The sequence below is a fragment of the Balaenoptera ricei genome, chromosome 20 (genome assembly GCF_028023285.1).
Source record: "Balaenoptera ricei isolate mBalRic1 chromosome 20, mBalRic1.hap2, whole genome shotgun sequence".
NCBI lineage: Eukaryota > Metazoa > Chordata > Mammalia > Artiodactyla > Balaenopteridae > Balaenoptera > Balaenoptera ricei.
This window is the reverse complement of record NC_082658.1, coordinates 19,147,553-19,173,742: the sequence shown is the minus strand read 5'-3', so window position 1 is coordinate 19,173,742 and position 26,190 is coordinate 19,147,553. Positions and strand designations below refer to the sequence as shown.

General features: G+C 37.1%; 1 protein-coding gene across 1 annotated transcript in view; it reads left to right on the top strand.

Annotated features, from left to right (window-relative positions):
- The first annotated feature begins 235 nt into the window (after positions 1–235).
- Positions 236–26,190, top strand: part of IKZF3 (IKAROS family zinc finger 3) — a 79,830-nt gene continuing 53,875 nt past the window's right edge. The window contains exons 1-3 of the mRNA XM_059907505.1: positions 236–260; positions 19,345–19,398; positions 22,173–22,274. Of these exons, the coding sequence (XP_059763488.1) occupies positions 254–260; positions 19,345–19,398; positions 22,173–22,274 (163 nt within the window). The 5' untranslated portion in view covers positions 236–253. The remainder of the gene's footprint in view (positions 261–19,344; positions 19,399–22,172; positions 22,275–26,190) is intronic.

Sequence of the window (26,190 nt, the reverse complement as noted above, 5' to 3'; positions counted from 1 at the left end):
CGCGGTAGGTACCTCCGGCGCTCCGCGGTGAGCGTCCTTTAAAGACGCCGCCAGCCAGCGCCGCTGTAACCCCGCGCACCGGCCAGTCGCCGGCTCCTGTCCCTTTCAATCTGCGCCGAAGCGGCGGCCGGATCCCGGGGACTCCCCGCGCTGGGAATCTCCCGCCAGCTGCGCGCTGCGTCCCGGCGACTGCAGGAGCACGTGGAGAGGCCGGGTAGCCAGACCGGCAGCTCCAGCCCAGCCCGGCGGCGAGATGGAAGGTGAGCCTCCAGCCCGCTTCTTTTCTAAAGGGTCTTTAAAATGCTCTACCGGTGCACGCAGCAGAGAGAGTTCCTTCTGAATCTCGGTTTTGCTTCTATTTATTTCTTTTGTCAAAAGTAAATATGAGGCATTTCAGAGGGCAAAGCGTGTCGGTTCTCATACATCTCTCATTTGCTCCCCTTCCCCCCCACCCCAGCTTTGGACAGTGATAACTTCTCCACAATTTTATTTCTTAGGGGTTGTCAGGGGTCAACTCTAAGTCTGCAGAGGAAGAGTACTTATGGGGTGTCCCTGAAATGGCAGCAAACCTGAGTTGGAATAACTAATCCTTTTGTATGATTTTTTCGTCCATGGCTTCACTGTCTATTGGAATTAGGCTAACCTGAGTGACTTCTTTAGAATGAAAGGTGACTTTTTTCTTCTAAGGGTAAAGGCTGTCATATGGGAAGGTAAATTTTAAAGTGTTGGCGCTTGTGGTTCCCTTGGAACTCGATCTTCTAATGATAACTTCTTTACTCAAAGCAAAAATCAGGCTCACATTGTTTCATTTGAATTAATTTTGAAAGTCATAAAACTATCCTCGCTTCTCAAAAATTATTTAGTATGTACTTCCTTGGGATAATTAAAATTTCACCCTACTATTGTAAACTTTTCAGTGGTCTTTTCAACAAGTATTTCTAAAACCTTGAAAATGGCAGACGCATCTCAAGTTGGGGGGAGGGGTGACAGAAAATCAGAATTTGTGAGAAATGTATTCATTCTATTAATAAATGAGATACTGACACCTAATTAAAATGTTAACTTGATAAATATTACGAATAGCATGGACATTTTCTTCATAATAATCAAAGGCTCTCTTATTGCCAATGAACCTTGATCTTTGGCAGCTTTAGGTCTAGGGTATGTGAAGTTATTAAAACTTGACTGAATACTTTAGGACATGAGATAAATTTTGTTTCACAGTATAATTGAGTGCAGTACTGTGGTCTTAAATCCTCAATTTGCACGTGGGTATGTTTATAATTTTTTAAAACTGGCTTGGCCCTTATATACATTTTTTTCCCTCTAAGTAGAATGCCAAATGATAAGTCAATGAACAGTATGTATGTAGAAAATTTTAAATGACCATTATTGAATAATACTTCGTGTTTTCTCTTATGCAAAACTCTTTCTGTTTTAAGTTTTTAAAAATTATCAAGGTTTAAAAATAACTGAAAAATTTGCACTTTGACTATTTGAAAAATGGTTTATGACGTGTAATTTTTAACATGTAAAGATTTCATTGGCCAAGAACAGGAAAAAAATTAGGTTGCTGTACACTATGAAAAAATAATTTTAAAAATTCTCATGCTTTAATTATTACAAATGAATTGCTGAATTTGTTTTTGTGAAGTTATAGATCAATACTTTAACACTATTTTTTCCTAGTTTTAATCATTTCACTTCTCAAGAATAACATACAGAATACTGTAAGACAGTGGAAACTGGACTGTTTCTCTGTAAATGTTAATACTTCCGAATTCATTTATTTAATGTGAAATAAAGAAATTATTAACTAAATAGCATAATTTAAGATATTAAAGCCCTAACAAAGGCTTTTAGATAAGTCTGAATAAGAAGGGAGTGAAAACTTGTGTAGAATTTGATTTGGAATGAACAGACTATAAATGGAAAGAGGTAGAATATAGAATTGGATCAGTGATAAGTTGTGAGTTTAGACGAGTAGATTATATTCATAGGTCCATACAGATAGATGTTATATAGTATGCTTAATGCAAAAACTTCAACACTTAAATCAAAAAATAACAAAAAATTAACAAAAAGGTTAGTGATGTGAATTTGGCTATTCTAACATCAGGTCCTTGAGGACCAGAGTATTTGATGTAGCAAAATATCTGGTTCATTATAACCACCCAAGATTGGCTAATCTGGCTCATGTATTTGATATTTAAATAAAGTACTTTCATATTATCTTGATATTTTGGTCTCAATCTAGAATTTGACCTATAGTGTATACCTCTCATTTCTTGGCAATATAAGCAAGTAGAGTACTTTATGGAATACTTTTATTTTCTGCCTAATTTGGGGGTCAAATTAATATGCTATAGTTTATTGTGAAATGTGAGGCTATATAGTCAGTCATTCCTTCAGCATATAAAATCTTTTTTAAAAATTCATTCATTTTTTTCATTCATTACCAGACATTTATTGAGAGTTTCTATGTGTGAAGATGTCAGATGAAATAAGCTTTTGAAATAGAAAGCTTGTCATGTAAAAATGAAAAGACTTAATGCATATAATAAATCAAAAACTATAATTTTTTTCTTTTCTCACAATTTGTGATCCTAAATATTTTTTATCCAGAGATTCTTTATGTTACTACATTTTGTTATTTTTGCTGTAATAATATCCCTTCTGTCTGATATGGTTGAGAAATGGGTGGTTCACAAATAATGAATTTTACAGGCATTGGCATATTTCTCATTTAATATATGACCTTTTATTTCAACAATATTGGATAGAAATCTTTCTAAGAGTATTTATTACACAGCCCCCTGCTTTATAAACAAGGTCCACAAGAGAAAACTTTATCTTGGTGACCCAGGCTCACTGTTTTGACCATCAGGTAATGTATTGTTCTATAGTATTTTCTCACGGGGTTTTGAACTGTGTAGAGCTGAATGCCCCTACACTAAATATTCCCAGGTTATTGTGTAACTTTTGTTTCCTTCTTGATGTCAGCTTCTCACCACATGGCTTTCGTGGTAGCCATTTTTCATTTCTGGGTTTCTTTCTATGCTCTGGATGGTTGGGATTTACAGATATATAGCCTCCAGATGGTGGAGTTTACTAGCCCTGTATTATGAACATGTGAAGGTTGAAATGGTAACATTCAAAGGAACAAAAGCCGCAGAAAGGCCATGGGGTCCAGGTAGAACACAATTTTAGAAAATTCCCGTTTGTGCTTCCTATAATCCAATATGCTATTTCACACTTCCATGTCTTTGCTAAAAATTTCACCCCATTCTTTACCTAGTTATGCCTACTCATCTTTCGAGACTCTTTTGAGGCATTATCACTGTGAAGGACCTCCTCATGACTTTCCCTGGTGGTCATTTTTTGAAAAGTGGTCACCACTTTTCCTGGTGGTCATTCTACTCAGTCCCATCACCTCCCTCCAGCTAGGCTAAGGACCTTTCCTTACTGTGCACACTTCTGCCAGTTGTATTGAAATTATTTATTGATTTAAGTGTTTATTCCTCCACTGGTCTTTAAGCTTCTGAGGGCAGAAACTCTGTCTTATTTTTGTATGCTCAGTGCTAAGAACAGTTTCTGGTTCATAAAAGACCTTCAGAGATTGTTGCATTCAGTTTTTAAAATGGTGCTGAAAAGTAATTTTCATTATGTTTATTGTGATGCCTTTTATTTAATTAATTTTTGTGAGTAAGGGATTGGTGCTAGCAATTCTTTGTTCGAACTCAGAAAAATTTTAAAGTACTTAAGTGGTATAACAGAAAGAGAAAACTTAGAAAAAAAATGTTACTGGTTTTTAGGCTAGAATATCACTTAATGCTAAATCTTATCTTTACATCAGCAGATTTCAGGATCACGTATTAGTCCATTAAAATATGGATCAAATATGAGGGGAAATTTGCTTTCTCCATCAGTAAGATATATAGATGGTGCTATAAAATTAGCATACATCTTTCCAGTGATGCCTTTTTTAATACATTGTTATAAGCTTGTCATCAATGTATAAATGTATATATTTACACTTACTTAGGACTAAAAGATTATTGGTAGATCTTTTACCAGACACCCAATATTAATAGGCTGCTGATTCAAGCTGTAGTTCTAGACCATGTGTGAGAAGAGCTGAGTGATTCACACAGAAACCAGCCTGTAGTAAGTGCCCAAGAAATGCTTTTTGGGTGTGCTAAATATTCATTAATTATTGTGAAAAGAGACTCTAAACATCACAAGGACATAGAGTATACTCTGCTATCAAGCTTTTGAAAAATACAACTCTCTCATTAACTGGTACATTCATAGTAATTAGAAATCATAAGGATGACCCTAAGGCCTTTTGAATCACTTTTTTCAAAAGATGAAATGATGAAACAATAATCATATTTCTATTATATGTGGATTATTTGAAAAGTGATCTACATATAACTCTATTAATTATTATTGCTATATAATCTATCAAAATATTTTAATCCCCAGTGATCCTGAATGAGATCATTTTTTCAGCCTTAATTGAAATCTGCTTTTTGCATCCAAAATTAAAGTTCTTAGAGTCCAGAGTGGTGTAGGGTAAATAGAAATAATTTGGAGTTGATACCATGTTATATTGGATATGTGTCTCATCTAGGAGATATAAAAAACTAAGTGTTTAATAAGGGATATGAAACAGAATAAAAGCATTTTTGGAGCAGTACTTTTTACTCATTGTCAAAAATTCAAAATCAGCTTGCCTCCTGACTTATGTCAATGGAATTGGCAACATATCACAAATTGTATTTATTAACAAGTGTTCTTAGAGATAACGTTTTTGGCACATCAGGTTATTTGTAGGTTTATAAAAGAAACTTTTTTTAAATAAGAGAAATGGAAAACATTTCAGTAGCATCACTGATGAAACAGCGCATAACAGTATTTTCTACTCTTAACTCTTAATTATCTAAGGATTATTTATCTAGGTGTCTTGCTTATTTTGGTCATTAGTACACCTGTAGCCCCGTCTAGACTGTCAAGTTCCAAAGTGTAAGGATCTTTTTATCACCAGTGATAACTAGTACCCAGCCTGGTCCGTAGCACATAGTAGGACTGTAGTCATATTTATTGAATAAATTAATGAATGAGTTGCCTGCGTGTTTGGTCATTTGACTATTTATTTGTTCAGCTTTTATGGTAAAGATAGTGAAGAAAATAGTGACATGGAAACTAGTTAATTTTGCTGGTTAATTCGTCAGAGGTGCTGTTAAAGGTTTGATAGAAGAGTTTGGAATGTTGGCTAAATCCCACAGGATGAACACTATTATCTTTTTCTAATCCAATATCGGCTCTACTCTGGGCAAAATAATGTAGTGAAATCTAACTTTTGGGTTTGTTTAAAAATTTTGCTACATTCTTTGCAGTGTTTCAGTGAAGCACTGCAATTCCCATAGTAAACTATTTCTTCACAACAAATGTGTTGCTTCTTAAAGTTGAGAATAACGTATTTTACTTAATTTGAGTTCTGTATCACAGCACTATCAGTTTATTTGCAAAGTATTATCTATTTGAGAGACTACTGACATATCAGAATATTTGGCACATCTGAACAATTTTACAAGAGCAAGTATGCACAGGAAAAAAAATACCAGTGCAGAACCACAATCTTACTCATGACACACTTATAAATTTTTAGTATTTTCAAAGGGTTGGTTAAAAAGTTTTATTTTTAGGTCAGAATATAAATTTTTATATGGATAATCCTCAGTGCATTAATATTTGGTAAATGATATGCATGAAAGTCAAATGAAATTTAAATCAAGCCTCTGATGTACATTTGTGGTGCTATCTACACTGTATACAAGCATATAATCAACTATTAATGAGCATTAACAAATGGTTCTTTAATTACAGAAATAAAGGCAGATGATGGGAAAAATGATTAGTTGTTAAATATTAGAAAAATTAGTTTTTCAGACTGTAGCTATTATATTTTACATCAGCTATGATACAACTCCACGTCTATAAAAAATATTTATAGGTTGGTGAGCATGATCTTTTTTTCTGGTCCACAGAGTCTATTTTTTTCCTGTGCATATTTGCTCATGTAAAATTATTTAGGTAAGAATATCACTGGAGAGACCACTGCTACGTCTACCTACCTGTTGACCCTTTCCTTCCTTTGCCACAGATCAGTACCTGGCAGCCTTTTAGGAAGCTGTTCCTCATTCTAGTTGGAATCTCTCTCTTTTCTGAAACTTAATAATATTTTATGTCATCTAATGACTGCTAGAACCTAACTGCATTTTATGTACAAACATAAAGTATTCTTGCATGGTTTTAATACAATCTAAATTGTTTAAGAATGCAACTACTATATAAATTAAGAGAAGATGATTCTTTCTTTAGTTCGGAGCCAAGACTTTTGCCATTATTGATGCCGCCTGTATCTTGCATTTTTTGTCTCTTGCATTCATGATGATTCTATAAACACATCTGACCACCTTCTTATTATGTCTTCTAGAATAATTGTGCTGGTACATTTACATATTAAAATACAGATTATTTTATTATCATTTATTTCGCCTTTATGTTACAGTTAGGGCTTTATTTTTAGACAACTTGGATATGTGGATAGGTTATATTTAACTTACGATAGTAAAGAGGTATTATATTTTTTCTAAAAGAGGGGGCACTTGGTCTTGGTAAGGCTGAGAACCACTCTAAGTTTATTATACTACGAGAGACCAGCCACAGTCTGAATAAGATGATGTGTACGAAAATCACCTTTCATCTACTAGACACGAAGTTAGGGTCTGTTTAATTCATAAATCATTTACAAGGATCCTTTAGACCCTTGCTAATCTGTAAGTATGGTCTATGGGCAAGCAGCATTGGCAACATCTGGAACATGTTACAAATGCAGAATCTCAGGCCAGACTTGCTGAATCAGAATCTGCATTTTAACAAGATTCCTAGGGCATTCTTGTGCACACTAAAGTCTGATAAGCATTGCCCGCAGTTTGAAAAGTATCAGTGAAACTTATTCTCACTCTCATAGCACATGTTGTATTAGTAGTGGATCATCTTTTTATATGTATTTAGAATTTTTTTTTATTGTTTAAATGCTGGTTTTAAAAGATAGCTGAGCGATGAAAGTTTTAGAACATTCAATTTTGACTTACCTTGTAATACAACATTTATAACACAATATAATTCAAAAGCCAGAAATCTTTATTCATTCATTCCTCATTCAAAAATATTTATTGAATGCCTGTTATGTGTCATGTATGCAAAATATTGGCAATACAATGGTGAACAAGAGAGCAGTGCTTTTGCCCTCATGGAATTTACAGTCAGATGAAGAAGATAGCTTCCCAAACAAATAAATCCCCAATGAAATAATTAAAATTATTTGACGTGCTATGAAGGAAAGTGCTAAAATGGAGAATAATGGTCGGGGCAGGGTTGGTGAACCTCTCCTCTGAATAAAAGGTCTGGCTAGAGATAGAAATTTGGTTATCCTCAGCCCATAGATGATATTTAGTGCCATGGGAATGATTAGGATCACCTAAAGAGAGAATGTATTGTGAGAAGGGGGCTCAGGTTTGAGCCCTGAGAAGCATCTTATTTAGGTGGTCAGATAGAGGAGGAGGGGCTAGCATGAGAGGAACAGCACGGCAAGAGGGGTGAAAAACCAGCAGAGTGTGGTGTAACAGAAATTCAGGAGAGGGGAGTGTTTCATGAAGGAGTGGGAGGTTAGCTATGTTGAATGTTGCTGGAAAATCAAGTAAGGTGAGGACAAAAAGTGTGGGTTGGCTTTGGCAACATAAAACTTGCTGGTGACCTTAACAAAAGTGTTTTTTTGCGGAGCTGTGGGGATGGAAACCAAATTGAAAGAAGGTTAAAGTGGGAATGGGAATAGAGGAAGTAGAAACATTGTTATAGACCATTTCCCCCAGAAGTTTAGCTAGGAGGTAAAGCGGAGAAATAAGTGGGGCTGTTGCTGGAGAGAAATGTGGATGTGGATCGAGAGATTTTGTTTGTTTTTGTTTTCCAAAGATGAATGACACAAACTATCTGTAGCCTAAGTTTAGTGAAAAAAAATCAAAGATCAAAATTGAAACATCTTTTTTTTAAAAATAAATTTATTTATTTATTTTTGGCTGCGTTGGGTCCTTGTTGCTGCGCGTGAGCTTTCTCTAGTTACGGCGAGTGGGGGCTACTCTTCGTTGCAGTGCTCGGGCTTCTCATTGCAGTGTCTTCTCTTGTTGCGGAGCATGGGCTCTAGGCGCACAGGCTTCAGTAGTTGTGGCACGTGGGCTCAGTAGTTGTGGCATGTGGGCTCAGTAGTTGTGGCTCGTGGGCTCTAGAGCACAGGCTCAGTAGTTGTGGTGCATGGGCTTAATTACTCCGCAGCATGTGGGATCTTTCCAGACCAGGGCTCGAACCCGTGTCCCCTGCATTGGCAGGCAAATTCTTAATCACTGCGCCACCAGGGAAGTCCTGAAACAGATCTTGAAATCTCAATTCTCAGGAAAATTTGATTGAAGAATTATCTATCATTGAAAATATCTTCATATTTATTTGGTACATAACATGTAAATAAATTTCCTGTCAGAATTTTTATATGGCGCCCATTCAGTGGATGGTTGGTATAGATATAATCTATAAAGACGCTATAGAAGACTCATGAGAAACCCTTGAAATTCAGACTTTTTTTTTAAAGTGGGAAGATAATGCTATAATTGCATTTCTAAGGCTTGGGATTTTTTTTTTTTTTTTTTTTTTGGCCGCGCTGTGTGGCTTGCAGGATCTTAGTTCCCCGATCAAGGATTGAACCCCGGGCCTCAGCAGTGAACGCACCAAATCCTAACCACTGGACTGCCAAGGAACTCCCCTGGGATTTTAGATATTTGAAAATGTTTGTGTTCAATAGATTTTTTTTAAATTAAGGAGTAACTTATACGATGAAGTATACCTTTCTTACATATATAGGTTGATTAATTTTTACCTATATATATTTTTACCTATACTCCTTCTAGGTCAAGGTATGAAACATTTTACACCAGAAACTAACACAGCACTGTAAATCAACTATACATACTCCAATAAAATAAATTTTTTATTTTGAAATTTTCTTTTTCTTTTTTTTTTTTAAAGATCTTATGTGGCCAATTACTAGTTTTTATTTATTTATTTATTTATTTATGGCTGTGTTGGGTCCTCGTTTCTGTGCGAGGGCTCTCTCCAGTTGCGGCAAGCGGGGGCCACCCTTCATCGCGGTGCGCGGGCCTCTCACTATCGCAGCCTCTCCCGCTGCGGAGCACAGGCTCCAGACGCGCAGGCTCAGCAATTGTGGCTCACGGGCTCAGTCGCTCCGCGGCACGTGGGATCCTCCCAGACCAGGGCTCGAACCCGTGTCCCCTGCATTGGCAGGCAGACTCCCAACCACTGTGCCACCAGGGAAGCCCCTAAAATAAATTTTTTAAAAAGTTAGGGAACATTTGTATCACCCCAGAAGATTCCCTTGTGCCCATTTATAAAACCTCCCTTTACCCCCAAGTAAAGCACTATTCAGACTTCTGTCATCATAGATCAGTTTTCCTGTTCTTGAATTCCATATAAATCATACAGTAGGTACTTTTTTGGTGTCTGGCTTCTTTTGCTCAACATACCTTTGAGACCCATCCATATTGTTACATTTATTAGTAGTTCATTCTCTTTTATTATTGAATAGTATGAATATACCACAATTTGTTTATACATTGTACTGTTGATGGCCATTCGATTGTTTCCAGTGTTTGTCTATATGATGAACATTCTTATACATGTCTTTTGGTGGACATATACATTCATTTCTCTTGGATGTATATCTAGGACTAGCATTTCTGGGTCATAGGGTAGGTGTGTATTTAGCTTTGATACATACTGCCAAACAGTTTCCAAAGTGGGTAGACCCAGTTTACCCTCCCACTGGCAATGTCTGAGAGTTCCAGTTGTTCCACATCTTGTCAACACTTGCTATTGTCAGTCTTTTTAATTTTAGCCATTCTGGTGGTTTTTCATTGTTTTAATTTGTATTTTCCTGGTGAATAATGATGTTGAGTACCTTTTCGTATGTTTATTGGCTATTTAGATATTCTCTTTCCTGAAGTGCTGTAAGTCTTCTGTACGTTTTTTTAAAAAGTTGGATTGTTTGTATTTTTCATATTGATTTTGTAGGCATTTAAAAAAAATTTTAGAAACATAGACTTTGTCAGATGTGTATTGCAAATATTTTCCCTGAGTCTGTAACATGCTTATTTATTTTCTCAATCTATTTGATAAATAGAATTCTTGCTTTTAGTGACGACTAAGTTATCACTTTTTTTCCTTTTGGGATTAAGTGCACCTTATGTCCTGCTTAAGAAATCTTTGCCTATCTAAGGCCATGAAAATATTCTCTTGTGTTTTCCTCTAGAAATTTGATTGTTTTAAGTTTCACATTTAAGTCTATTACCCACTTCAAATTGATGATTCTTGACATCATAATAAGAACATCATAACTGTTTTTGACATCAGTTGTTTTGTAACAGAAACTAGGCATTTTACAGTTACAAAATGAAAATCTTACTTGGAATATGTTGGATTCAACCACTTATGCACAGTTTTTCAAAGTATTAATGACATGAAATGCCCATTCTTCCTTTTCTCTCTACATGTTCATTTGCTGGCATGTGATATCCATGGTAAAATATAAATATACTTATTTTTCTACAACTTTAGAGTAACTGACCTTTCAAGAAAAATAACACTAGATATTGAATTTGTTGTTTTAGACCTGTGCCCCACAGTCTATAATTTCTTCACTAGAATTTAATCTAGGGAAAAAATGGAATATTTTGTAAAAAAGGGTAAGGTAGGAAGTATTGAAATGGTAATGTGGGCTGTATTTGATCCGATGTTCTTAGACAAGTAGTCTTGGTGTTTCTTAAACTTTACCTTAATCCAAGGAGGAAGGGAAGGAAGTATTTCATGGCTGGAGAGACTACTCTCATTTTAAGGCATGCCCCCCTTTTTCTTTTTCTTTTTAAAATTATTTATTTATTTATTTATTTTGCCCCCCTTTTTAATATCTTCCTTTCCTCTCAATCATAGTCACTTGAGGTGTTTGAAATTAATTGGGTCTAAAATTTCTTCTAGTTCTGACTTTCTTCTAAGATTTATAATCTATATAGGAAAGCACCTTAAAACATTATTTAAATTCTTTGAAACAAAGGTGAAACTCAAGAAAGGAATCCTGCTTCTCTTCATAATGTGCCACTGACATTGTACCTTTGGACACTTACATGATTTTATATTTTTTGTCATTCTTTGTGTCTTAAATTTTGTTTGTAAAATGTGGAGAATAATAAATGCCATTGCACGTGTTTATCTTCCAGAGATGCTATGAGATAATACGAAATCTCATTTGCACTCCTGGGCTAAGTGCTTGATGCCACATTTTTGGAGGACCACAGGCAAACAAAACCGGGTTCAGAAGAAAGCTGTCACCATGGTTAGGGAACTGAGTGGTAGCATTTGCGTAATAACTTATTCTGGATGTTCCCAGAAAGCTGAACTAGGATCTGAAATGGACAGTTTAAGAAATTTGAGTTTCACTACATTTAAAGAGGAACTTTTTAAACCATTAGAGTTTTTCTGAAATGGAAAAGTATAACTTCTGTATACTTGGAAGTGTCTAAGCAGAGACTTTACAACCCAAATAGGGAGATATTGGAGGAAATTCAAGTATCAAGTGGCAGGGGAAGGAGAGGTAAGGTAGTTAAGATATCTACTCCAATTCTAATATTCTAATTTCATTGGTCATAGGGATCATATTTTTTTTTATTATTATATAGAACTGTTCTTGTGATGGTAAGATTTCAGGTATGATTGTATGTGGTAGTAATAAAGGGAACTCATGAAGGATCTTTCAGAAATAGTAGCTAACACTTCTGTGCCACATTTGTAGTCCTGAATGTGAATGTTTCAATTATGCATACATTTTTGTAGTCAGCGACTCAGTTTCCAAAGCTTTTTGTTAAAAAGTAAAAGTGGACATTTTAGATTTTAAAAAGAGGTATGGGGATAGAGGAATCAGTTTATTGTTATGAAGGTAAAGGAGAATGTCAATATTCAAAGACGGCTTTCTGGCAGCTGTCAGGCACCAGTGCTGCTGACAGCTGGCAAACTCAGTACATGATTCTTTCTGAGATTGACATTCCGATCTCCTTTAGCATCTACACTTCCTACTGGGAAAACAGACCAGCAAGTGGAAATCTGATCTCTGAAATTAAGAGTAGAATTTTATTAGCTGGTATTCTTAATTGAATGATGATTACTTAAAGTATCAAAATAAAGACAAGTTTATAACCATTTGAATTAAAAATATGGTTGCCAATTTTGTTGCTAATGTAAATATTTGATTTTGTTGGTAGATAACTTATATTATTCAAATGTGAATTTTGACAAAATCTCAATTAACCAGACTCCTGCCATTTCCAAGTTTAAATTTTGTTTGTAATCTACCCCTTTTCATTTTGCAGCACATAAAATACTAGAATCTCAGAGAAAAATCTTGGTATCTTTTAAAAAGAATTCGAACTAGTGAATTTTTTAAAATAGCATCCTTGTTGAAGGAAAGAGAATCTGAAGGAATAAAAACAAATTTGTAATTGTCATCTCTCAGTAAGCATGTGATGAGGCTTGTTTTCAATTCTGGAAGAAAACGATTTGAGATTGCTAGTAAAGCTTTGAATTTATAGAGTGCTTGGGATACTACAAAAGAAATAACCTTTAACTTTTACAGTCTAATATATTTGTGAGCTATATCAGTAAGAGAATAGTTATACCTTTTACAAGATTTGTTATTTAAGAGGTAAAGTGTCAGTGGAAAACACTAATGATTTAATTAAACCAAAAATATATCAGGAGTTAGTTATTTAGTTACGGGAAGAGCAGGGGGGCAATTGATATGAAAGAGTGTTAACTAACGTTTTCTGCTTGATTGTAATGTTGCCTTTTAAATGAGGTAAGAAAAATGATTTTATCTAATGATATCAAAAAATCCCAATGTATATGCCGAGTTTATATTTGTACACATACAGAGGTACATTTTAAAATATTTTATCTGGGTGTTTGGCGTAATGTGGGTTTTTTTTAACCCTCTGAAAAGTCACATTAATTTTTTAATCAGTGAAATTTGTAAAATGCTTCGTATGAAAGGTGCTGTTTAGATCCTTTATCTTTTTGATTACTGCATTAATGGAAAATGCTTTTGCCTGAAATTCCAATTGCAGTTTTGGAAATATTGATAGAAGATGGTCTTTGTTAAGCTGTTTCCTAGTATAATATCTTTAGAATTTTGGTTGATATTTAATTTTTATACATGGTTTGATCTACTTGTTTTTTCCTGATCCAGAGTTTTAATGTTTGTTTTAAATAAATAGCTTTGCAGTGAGTGGTGCCCCAAGCAGCAATGAGATATTCTAAAATCTAGAGCTGTGCTATTCAGTAGAACTTTCTACAGTGATGGAAATATTCTTTATCTGTGTTATCCAATATGAAAGCCCCTAGCTACGTGTTCTGTTGAGTACTTAAAATATGGTTGGGGTGACTTCCCCGGTGGCGCAGTGGTTAAGAATCCGCCCGCCAATGAAGGGAAGCCAGGTTTGAGCCCTGGTCCGGGAAGATCCCACATGCCACGGAGCAACTAAGCCCGTGCGCCACAACTACTGAGCCTGCGCCCTAGAGCCCGCGAGCCACAACTACTGAGCCCGTGTGCCACAACTACTGAAGCCCTCACGCCTAGAGCCCATGCTCTGCAAAAAGAGAAGCCACCACAATGAGAAGCCCACGCACTGCAACGAAGAGTAGCCCCCGCTCGCTGCAACTAGAGAAAAACCGCGCGCAGCAACGAAGACGCAACGCAGCCAAAAATAAATAAATAAATAAAAGACTTGACCTTTAAAAAAAAAAATCTTAAAGAAAAAAATGTGGTTGGGTAACTGAGAAACTAAATTTTTAATTTTTATTAACTTAAATTTAAACTCAAATTGGCACATGTAGCTAGAGGCTATTGTATTGGACACTACAGTATTAGTGCTAGTATTAATAATAGATTTAGAACAGGTCTTGGTAAACTTTTTCTGTAAAGTACCAGCTAGTGAATGTTTTAGGCTTTGCAAGTCATATAGTCTCTGTTGCAAGTACTCAACTCTGCTGGTGGAATACAAAAGCAGCCATAGACAACACGTAAATGAACGGATTTGGCTGTGTTCCAATAAAACTTTATTTATTAACACTGAAATTTGAATTACATCTAATTTTCAAGTCGCATGAAACAGTATTCTTCTGATTTTTTTCAACCATTAAAAAATGTAAAAATCATTCTTAGTTCACAGGCCATATAAAAGCAGGTGAGAAGCTGTAGTTTGCAGAACCTTGACCTAGAGTGTTTATAAGCAGCAAAGATAGTGATATAAAAATTCATGTGTTAATTCAACAAATATATATTGAGTGGCTATCACAACTGGGCACTATTTTGAGAGCTGAAGATACAGCAAAATAGCAATAAAAATTATAGTCAACATCCATGTTTTCATGGAGTTTACATTCTGGTGGGGGGAGACAGATTTTAAAAATGAACAAATATATGTCAGGTGGTGAAAATGAAATTTTTTAAAAATAAATTTATTTATTTATTCATTTTTACTTTTGGCTGCCTTGGGTCTTCGTTGCTGTGGAGGGGCTTTCTCTAGGTGCAGTGAGTGGGGGCTACTCCTCACTGAAGTGCATGGGCTTCTCATTGTGGTGGCTTCTCCTGTTGCGGAGAAGGGCTCTAGGCGCGCGGGCTTCAGTAGTTGTGGCATGCAGGCTCAGTAGTTGTGGCTCACGGGCTCTAGAGTGCAGGCTCAGTAGTTGTGGTGCATGGGCTTAGTTGCTCCATGGCATGTGGGATCTTCCTTGACCAGGGCTTGAACCCGTGTCCCCTGCACTGGCAGGTGGATTCCCAACCACTGAGCCATCAGGGAAGTCCGAAAATGAAACTTTATGAAGAAAAATAAAGAGAAAAGAAAGTGCCAATGGAGGATGACATTTTATTATAGGGTAGTTAGATAAAGCTTGTTCGATAAGGTGACTTTTGAGCACACACCTGAATGAAGAAAGGAAGTGGGCCACGTGGCTATCTAGGGGAAGAACATTTTGGTCAGAGGGAAGGGTAAAAGCAAAGGTCCTGAGGCAGGAGCATGCTTTACCAATTCAAGTAATAGGAGAGATGTAGAAAATTGACAAGAATTGTATTTCAATAAAATTAACCCACTTTGAAATTCTTCCATCATTTGCATCAGATATGTATAAGTATCAGTAAAGGGAACTATATTTCTATCAAAAGCAATATAGGGACCTTTCCTTCTTAGCTTTCTAGAGCATTCTTTTTGGAAAATAGTTTAAAACTATGTTGATTGCCAACACATTAAAAAGACCCCAGTAGACCCCATCATGGAAACTTTTTGAAGTCTTTTTTGGACTGAAGTATGAAGGAATTACAAAATGATCCATTAAAAACTGTAAAGCTTTTGCTGCACTTTTAGAAATATTTAACAGGTTTCTGGTCTTCAGATGGGAATTCCTTTACCATCTATTCACTACTGGACTTCATATGTTTATAAAGACCTTTGAGTTCAAGGGGGAAAATGCACTTCAATCTATTTTGTCCTTGTCTTTTAAGTATTTTTTAGCACCTAAGAAGAACATCCATGTAGCCTGATTATAGATGGCTTTAATGTCTCCTTCAAGTTCTGAATACTCAGAGAGTCAAATCTTTTTCTCTTGGGAACTGTACTCAGTTCCTTCTGGTGTTATTTACAGCACACAAAGGCTGCTTGAAAAAATATTGAGAGATATTTAAATGTCACTGTCAGAGAGTTTAAAAGGTTCAGGGGACCAGGACCTTTTTCCTTTAGGTCACCAAATCAAAAGCCATCTTGCTCTGTAGTAACTAAAAGGTGTTTTCACATGAAGGTTGTTCATGTGAAACTTTTGAGCTAGTTTTCTTTCTTTTTTTTTCCTGTTCAGAATCCCTTTAGTGTGCAGTTAAAAGTTTCACAGTTAGCTTTAAAAAAAAAAAAAAACTTAAAAAAACCCACTATCAAACTTACAGCAAAGTTGCAATACTGTACAAAAAACTATCTTTTTCCGGAAATTTTGAGAGTAAGTTGCTGACATGAAGCTCTATCACCCTTGAATACTTTAGTGTGTGTTCTACCTTCTCCTACATAACCACAAAACAACCATCAAAATCAGGAAATTAACATTGATCTATGACTACCATTTTTTTAAATATTTGTTTATTTATTTGGCTGTGCCGGGTCTTAGTTGCGGAGTGGGGGATCTTCGTTGCTGGGTGCGGTATCTTTTAGTTGTGGCATGTGAAATCTTAGCTGCGGCATGTGGGATCTAGTTCCCTGACCAGGGACTGAACCTGGGCCCCCTGCATTGGGAGCACAGAGTCTTAGCCGTTGGACTACCAGGGAAGTCCCCATGACTACCATTTAATCCTCAGACCCCATTCAGATTTCTCCAGTTGCTTCTATAACGTCCTTTACTTCAGAAGGATTCAGCTCAGAATCATGCATTGCATTTAGTTGTCACGTCTCTTCACTCTCCGTCTGGAATAGTTTCTCAGTCTGTCAGGACCTTGACACTTTTGAGGATTACAAGCCAGTTATTTTGTAAATTACCCTCAGTTAGTTTGTTTTCTCACGTTTAGATTCATGTTGTGCATATTTGACAGGAATATCACAGAAGTGATGCTGTGTTTTTTTTTTATATATAAATTTATTTATTTATTTTAGGCTGCGTTGCGGCTTCGTTGCGGCGAGCGGGGGCAACTCTTCGTTGCGGTGCGCAGGCTTCTCAGTGTGGTAGCTTTTCTTGTTGCAGAGCATGGGCTCTAGGCATGCGGGCTTCAGTAGCTGTGGCACGTGGGCTCAGTAGTTGTGGCTTGCGGGCTGTAGAGCGCAAGCTCAGTAGTTGTGGTGCACGGGCTTAGTTGCTCCGCGGCATGTGAGATCTTCCCGGACCAGGGCTTGAACCCGTGTCCCCTGCATTGGCAGGCAGATTCTCAACCACTGCGCCACCAGGGAAGCCCTACACCCCGCAACAAAGAACCTGCACGCGGCCACAAAGATCCTGCATGCTGCAACTAAAGACCTGGTGCAGCCAAATAAATAAATAAATAAATATTAAAAAAAAAAAGAACAAAGGAGAGTTTCAATTTCTTTCTTTCTTTTTTTTTTTTTTTTGGCTGCACTGGGCTCAGTAGTTGCGGTGCATGGGCTCAGTTGCCCCATGGCATGTGGGATCTTAGTTCCCTGACCAGGGATCGAACCCATATCCCCTGCATTGGAAGGCATATTCTTAACCGCTGAAGCACCAGGGAAGTCCCGAGAGTTTCAACTTCTAGTAATAGAAGAGTACCTCCTATTGAACCAAACTTCCAACAGATAACAATTATAGGTTCTGGACAAAATATGAAAAAAATCTGATACCTGTTACTAACTTGTTTTTATGGCTTTTTTGCCCAAGGGCAGGCCCCAGTTTTAGCATCAGGGTGACCAAAACTTGAGTAGATAATCCATAGTTTTACTAGCTTAAAAAACGATAGCAATCACAACAGTTGGGAGGCAAAGGGGGAAATCCTAGAATGGAGAGGGCAGAGAGGGCTTTTTGTGTATAAATTCTCTGGCTGGACCAAATCTTTAGCTAATCCTTGAACTACACATGTATGGGTCATACCCTGAGCAATCCATCAAAGGTGAAAGTAACTGAATAGAGGTTTACACTTCTGCAAGAGTGACCAACTTATCCCAGGTTCCCTGAGGCTGTGTAAGTTCTGTGGTCTGGGAAAATCCTCAATCCCAAGTATACTGGGACAGTTGGTTATGCTAGCTGCTGCCCACCACAAATGAAACAGAATTTGAGTTTAACTACATGCTTTAAAAAGTAAAATAAACAAAGAAAAGATCTACATGCTTCAAAGGAACATAACAGACTCCAGAAATTCTGTAATATCTTTATAATGTCCAGGGTACAATCCAAAATTTTTAGGTTATATGAAGAAACAAGAAAATGTGACCCATACGCAAGAGAAAAGGAAACCAAAGGTGACTGAGCCCAAAGTGACATAGGTATTGGACAAGGATCTTAAACAAGTATAATAATTATACTCAAAGATGCAAAGGAAAAGATGCTTGTAATGAATTAACAAATAGGAAATCTAGCAGAGAGACTAGAAAAAAGAACAAAATGGAAATTCTAGAACTAAAAATTACAATATCTGAAATAGAAAACTCACTGGATAGGCTTGACAGCACATTAAGATGAGAGAAGAAAGAGTAAGTGAACTTGAAGATTTATCAATGAAAATATTCAATCTGAGCAACAGAGGAAAGAACTTTGGGGGGGAAAGAATAGAACCTCAGGGAACTGTGGGAAAATATGAAAAAGTCTAACATACATGTAAATGAAGTCCTAGAAGAAAAGGGGCAAGAGAATGGAGGAGAAAAAGTATTTGAAGAAATAATGGCTGAAAATTTCTCAGGTTTGCTGAAAAACATAATTTTACACATAAAAAGTTCGGTGGACCCAAGTGGGATAAATGCAGATAAAACCACACCTAGACATATCATAGTCAAACTGCTAAAAACCAAAAGTCAGGAGAAAATCTTGAAAGCATTCAGAGAAAAAGAATACATATATATAGGAAGACAACAATACAAAATATCACTGACTTCTCATCAGAAACAACAGAGGATAGAAGATAGTGGAATGCCATCTTTAAAGTGCCAGAAGAAAACTGTCAACCCATAATTCTATGTCAAGTAAAAACAACCTTTAAAATTGAAGGCAAAAAAAAAAAAAAAAATTGAAGGCAAAATAAAGATATTTCCAAATAAATGAAAACTAAGAAAAGTTGTCATTCACACAGCTGCCCTACTAGAAATGCTAAAGGAAGCTCTTTAGACTGAAGAGAGACAATACCAGATAGGAACTCAGGTCTTTATGAAAAAATGAAAAGCACCAGAAATGGTAAGTATGTGGGTAAATACAAAGTACTAATTTGTTCCTCTTAATCTCTTTAAAGTATAATTGCTGCATGGATTCCTTTTATTCTCCTTGAGGCATATTTTAGGGAGGATAAAGAGAAAGAATAGTCCTGCTCTGAAGAGGAAATCAGCAACTAAGTCTTCCAAAATAGTATCCTTATTAAATTTAGAGTGCTCAAATCTGAAAAACTTTACTGTAAGTAGCTAATATTTGTAATCCTTTTCTTTTCAGATATTAAACCAAACGTGGAACTGAAAAGCACTCAAGAGCAGTCTGTGCCCACAGGTAACATCAGGTCTTTCCACTCTAAAAATACACCTTTACTGAATAGACCAAAGGAAGAGGAATATTCTGATTGCAATAAAAATGCTATGGAAATGTGTTGGGGAAAAAAATGTGGTTTTCTCTTCCTGATACAAAAATAACATATCCATTTAGATCATATTAGTTCTTTGGCATCACAGAGCCAAACCATCTACCTAACGTTAATCACTGGTTTTTTATTTTCTTTTCAAATCTTTTCAACTGATTGGTTTGAATAAAGACAGTTTTTGTTGAATAATATAGTAGCTTATATTTGAACAACTTGTGCTTTTCACTCAGGAACAGTGGTCAGCAAACTTTTTGTAAAGGGCCGGAGAGTAAATATTTTAGACTTTGTGGGCCATATATGGTCTCTGTTGCATATTCCTCTTTATGTTTTTTACAATCCTTTAGAACTGTAAAAACCATTCCTACCTCCTGGGTCCATACAAAAACAGACCATGGCTAGATTTGGCCTCAGGCCACAGTTTGCTGACTCCTGCTCCAGAATAAACTATAAACATTTAAAATAATCTATTTCCTAAAAATAACTTCTGTGTTTTCTCCATTGATTAACTCACTTTGTTTGAAACAAAGCTTTTGCTACATTACAAAATTTACCACATAAGTGCCTTGTTATATTACTGTGAGTTGTAACCTTATGTTTTTTGGTTTTTGACTTTTAAATATTTATTTATTTATTTATTTATTTATGGCTGCATTGGGTCTTTGTTGCTGCGCGCGGGCTTTCTCTAGCTGCGGCGAGCCGGGGCTACTCTTCGTTGTAGTGTGCGGGCTTCTCATTGTGGTGGCTTCTCTTGTTGTGGAGCACGGGCTCTAGGCACGCGGGCTCGGTAGTTGTGGCACGTGGGCTCAGTAGTTGTGGCTTGCGGGCTCTAGAGCACAGACTCAGTAGTTGTGGCGCATAGGCTTAGTTGCTCTGTGGCATGTGGGATCTTCCCGGACCAGGGCTTGAACCCGTGTCCCTTGCATTGGCAGGCGGGTTCTTAACCACTGCACCACCAGGGAAGCCCTAACCTTATGTTTTTTTTGTTTTTGTTTTTTTTTTTTTTTAACCTTATGTTTTAATTGAACCTGTACCTCATATTAGTTGTTCAGGCGTGCACTTTATGTCCATTATCTCAGGCTTGAGAAAAGTAAACTATTTAGAGTCTTACTGTCTAAGAGTATATGTTATAATATGCAGAAAAGAGAAACTTTACCTATAAATCAAAACCTGAGTCCATGATGACCACATTTTCAGGACCTCTTAGTCATGGATTTTATGTAATATGTTTCCATTTTACTCCTACATGCCAGTAAAATGTCCTGCTCCATGCGTTCAGTCATGCCTGCAGCTGAAAGGAAGCCCCTGCAGTTTCTAATCACCTCTCTTATTTCAGCCCCTCCTTAGTGCCACAGGATTCAGTGTCTTTATTTGTTGCATGTAATAGATTCTCGGCAAATATTTTATTGAAAATTGGGAAGGAGTTTGATAGCAAGTGGGTATCTTTTCTGTTCATTTCCTTTGTTATCATCTTTTTGTTAAGCTACCATGCTTATATGTGAAATAATTCCAGCTACGTCATGCCTTCTTCCTTACTTCTAATATTATCAATATTTATTGTATAAAATTATATTTTTGTTAAACTTGATTTTTGTTAAGTTTGCTGTTTATTTAACCATGCTTTTTTTTTTTTTAAATGTATTTTCCAGCTCTGTCTTTTTTTTTGTTTGTTTGTTTTAATTTTATTTATTTATTTATGGCTGTGTTGGGTCTTCGTTTCTGTGCGAGGGCTTTCTCCAGTTGCGGCAAGCGGGGGCCACTCTCCATTGCAGTGCGCGGGCCTCTCACTATCGCCGCCTCTCTTGTTGTAGAGCACAGGCTCCAGACGCGCAGGCTCAGTAATTGTGGCTCTCGGGTCTAGTTGCTCCGCGGCATGTGGGATCCTCCCAGACCAGGGCTCGAACCCATGTCCCCTGCATTAGCAGGCAGACTCTCAACCACTGCGCCACCAGGGAAGCCCCTAACCATGCTTTTATTATGTCTACTGCCTTTTACTTAGGAACTCCCATAACACTTTTTTTTCCCCTTAATCTCGTGTCCGAGTCTACATTATAGGCCTGAGTCTTGCATTATAGTTGTGCATTTGTTTTATCTACATCTGTAAAGTATAAGCTCCTTGAAGACAGGAATTATAACCTATTCATATCTGTAGCCTTGTCAACATTTAGTAAATGTTTGATGAAATAAAGGAATTTGGGAGCCAATATGCTTTCCACAGAATCACATTTATAATGTGAACAGAAAGGGAAAATAGGATTTGGTACAGAAGCTTACAGGCTTCCTCTCAGGAAAGCATCTTTCTCAAATTGAGTTATGCCAGTAGTTTCAGACTCAGTATTTCTCATCACTATATGTTAATATTTCTTGGTCTTAACTAGCAATAGCAGCCTACCGAATATTCTGAGATATACCAAAGGAGAGAGAATTTCAATCCAAAGGAACTTGAGTGCATTTTAACTCAGGTGAAAGAAATAGTCAAGAAAATGATGTCTAATGGAAAGGCACATGAACCTTGGGCATCTTTCTAAACCTCAAGAGTTTTCACATATATCTTTCTTGGGTGTATGTGAAAGCAATATTGTCTATCACTAAGGGATTGGGTGAAGCTGAAATAGGAGTCTTACTTAATACATGTTTATAAAAATCCTTTAAAGTTGACTGCATAGTTAAAATTCTTCTTATCTCCTAGAAGGTTCGGTGCTTTTGCATGACTACGATTTAACCAAACCTCATGAAACAGAAAATGTGGATGGTACAGAAGGCCCAGCCAATCAAGATGAAGACATAGGAGGTGAGCCGTAGTGTATAGACCAGAAACTAAAGATATCGTTCAGGCTCAACATGGAGAAGAAATCAGGAAATCTCCAAGGAAAACTTGCATTTGTGGGTTGAGTTCGAAGGAAATCAGTTTTGTTCACTTTACAAATATTTACATTTAATAATTTGCTACAGGATGTCAGCAAATTTTGAGAATTTAAGGTGCTTATTCAGTGTTCAAGTTATACTAACTTCTTTTTTTAAATTTTTTAAAATTAATTTTTATTGGAGTATAGTTGATTTACAATGTTGTGTTAGTTTCTGCTGTACAGCAAAGTGAATCAGTTATACATATACATATATCCACTCTTTTTTAGATTCTTTTCCCATATAGGTCATTACAGATTACTGAGTAGAGTTCCCTGTGCTATACAGTAGCCTCTTATTATCTATTTTATATATAGTAGTGTGTATATGTCAATCCCAATCTCCCAGTTTATCCCTCCCCCTCCTTCCCCCTTGGTAACCATAAGTTTGTTTTCTACATTTGTGACTCTATTTCTGTTTTTGTAAATAAGTTCATTTGTACCATTCTTTTTTAGGTTCCACATATAAGTGATATCATATGATATTTGTTTTTCTCTGTCTGACTTACTTTACTCAGTATGACAATCTCTAGGCCCATCCATGTTGCTGCAAATGGCATTATTTCATTCTTTTTTATGGCTAATATTCCATTGTATATACATACCACATCTTTTTTTTTTTCATCTTTATTGGAGTATAATTGCTCTACAATGCTGTGTTAGTTTCCGCTGCACAACAAAGTGAATCAGCTATTTGTACACATATATCCCCATATCCCCTCCCTCTTGAGCCTCCCTCCCACCCTCCCTATCCCACCCCTCTAGGTCATCACAAAGCGCTGAGCTGATCACCCTGTGCTGTGCAGCACCTTCCTACCAGCCATCCGTTTTACATTTGGTAGTGCATACACGTCAATGCCACTCTCCCACTTTGTCCAGCTTCCTCTTCCCCCACTGTGTCCTCAAGTCCATTCTCTATGTCTGCATCTCCATTCCTGCCCTACCACTAGGTTCATCAGTACCTTTTTTTTAGATTCCACATACATTCGTCAGCATATGGTATTTTTCTCTTTCTGACTTACTTCACTCTGTATGACAGACTCTAGGTCCATCCACTTCATTACAAATAACTCAATTTTGTTCTTTTATGGATGAGTAATATTCCATTGTATATATGTGCCACATCTTCTTTATCCATTCATCTGTTGATGGACATTTAGGTCGTTTCCATGTCCTGGCTACTGTAAATAATGCTGCAATGAACATTGGGGTGCATGTATCTTTTCAAATTATGATTTTCTCTTTATATATGTCCAGGAGTGGGGTTGCTGGATCATATGGTAGCTCTATTTTTAGTTTTTTAAGGAACCACCATACTGTTCTCCATAGTGACTGTACCAATTAACATTCCCACCAACAGTGTAGGAGGGTTCCCTTTTCTCCACACCCTCTCCAGCATTTATTGTTTGTAGACTTTTTCATGATGGCCATTCTGACCAGTGTGAGGTGGTACCTCATCATAATTTTGATTTGCGTTTCTCTAATAATTAGTGATGTTGAGCATCTTTTCATGTGCTTTTTGACCATCTTTATGTCTTCTTTGGTGAAATGTCTATTTCAATCTTCTGCCCATTTTTTGATTGGGTTGTTTGTCTTTTTGGTATTGAGCTGCATGAGCTGTTTGTATATTTTGGAGATTAATCTCTTGTAGGTTGCTTCATTTGCAAATATTTTCTCCCATTCTGTGGGTTGTCTTTTTGTATTTCATTTTTAAAATAATATGTTTATTTTACTCTTTTCCATTATAAAAGTAATACATGTTCATGATAGAAAGTTTGTATGGGATATTTTCCACCAATTCTCCAATTCTCCAGACACCAACTGGGCATCCAGTAATTCAATTCAATTCAATTCTTATGCTAACTTCTAGAATTAGTGCAGAACCCACAGGTTAAGGTCTCAGTCCCACAAGACTGCCCTCACTTCAGACACCACTTAAAAGTACCAGGTCCCCAGGTTACCTGCACTTCTGTCCAACTTGACTCCAAATTCAGGATTTCCCACAACCACCCCCACCCTCAGGTTTGATAATTTGTTAGAATGACTCACAGAACTTAGGAAAGCACTTTACATACTATTACTGGTTTATCATAAAGGACACAACTCAGGAACAGACAATGGAAGAGGTGCATTGGGCAAGCTATGGGATGGGAGGGTGCAGAGCTTCCATGCCCTTTCTGGGCACACCACCTTCTAAGCAGCTTGATGTCTTCACCAGACGCTCTCTGAATCTTACAGTTCAAGAGTTTTTATAGAGCTCAATCTCCAGGCCCTTTCCTGGAGGTTGGTGGGTGAAAGTTCCAACCCTCTAATCACTTGGTCTTTCTGGTGACCAACCCGTTCTGAGGCTATCTAGGGGCTGCACCTTAAGTCACCTCAGCATAAACTCAGGTGTGATTAAAAGGGGCTTGTTATGAATAGCAAAAGACACTCTTATGACTCAGGAAATTTCAAGGGTTTTAGGAACTTCGTACCAGGAACCTGGGACAAAGACCAAATGTAGTCTTTGACCATGAATCTCTTACAGCAAATGCATCACAGAAGTCAAAACATACTGGCACATTACTAGAGTCACACTCAGTCATTAATTAGTCCAGTCCATCATCATAGCATATGAAAATGTCTTCTAGGGTGAGACCGCTCAGATTTGCAGGCTTCCATTTGATCTTGTCAGGTTCCAAATGCAGTAGTGGTCTCAGCAATACATGGCTTCATCTTTTCAAGCATCTGGTATAACTAAGCTAAAACACAATATTATTCCCTTGCTCTGAGTCTCTATTGAGATTGTAATATAATATTGGATTTCCTTCATTGCATAGCCCATTGATTCATTCCTTTGCCCTCAACTACTATTCCTCCTTCTCTCCATTTATTTATACTTAAACTTTTCCACCTTTAGAAGGAACTTTAGATTCAGCTACTGTGATGTTCTAGATTTCAGGCAACAATACTAGTCTAGTAAGTGCCTCCCCTTGAGTTCACTTCTATTCATATAAGGTAGAGTTACTTAGGTACAGAACTAGTGGGCTATTTTTACCACCAGGCAGTGGCTACTTTCAGTGTTAACCTTGATTTTGCCAAATGGAATGAAGACACAACCTGCCTTATCAGGCCTTTAGGAATTCTGACATAAAGGTTTAAAACTATAGTTACAGTTTCTTGCTTAGGAATCATCCCTGTTTCTGGCACTTGTAGTTGCATCCCTGGTCCTGTGACTACAGGGCATCAGATAGGAAAGAGAAAGCTGAGGTATGTGGAGAAGAAAAAAAAAGTATAGTTATCATACCAGTGTCCTCTCTCCTTGGAAAGAATCATATAGTCATACCATCATCTTCCTCCCATGGAAGAAATTGCATAGTCATACTAGGAGCCTCTCCCCACCGTCTCTTCCCCAGATCCACCAGAAAAACAGAGGAGTCTATCTAGTGGGGACAACACTGCCTTAGCTCCTCTTATGTTGAGTGTGAACACACACTCTTTTTTTTAAATTAATTAATTTATTTATTTTTGGCTGCGTTGGGTCTTCGTTGCTGTGTGCGGGCTTTCTCTAGTTGCGTTGCTGTGCGTGGGCTTCTCATTGCGGTGGCTTCTCCTGTTGTGGAGCACCGACTCTAGGCGTGCGGGCTCAGTAGTTGTGGCGCACGGGCTTAGTTGCTCCGTGGCATGTGGGATCTTCCCAGACCAGGGCTCGAACCTGTGTCCCCTGCGTTGGCATGCAGATTCTTAACCACTGCGCCACCAGGGAAGTCCCTGAACACACACTCTTGAAGACATATAAACTAACCTTTCGTGCCTACATCTCCC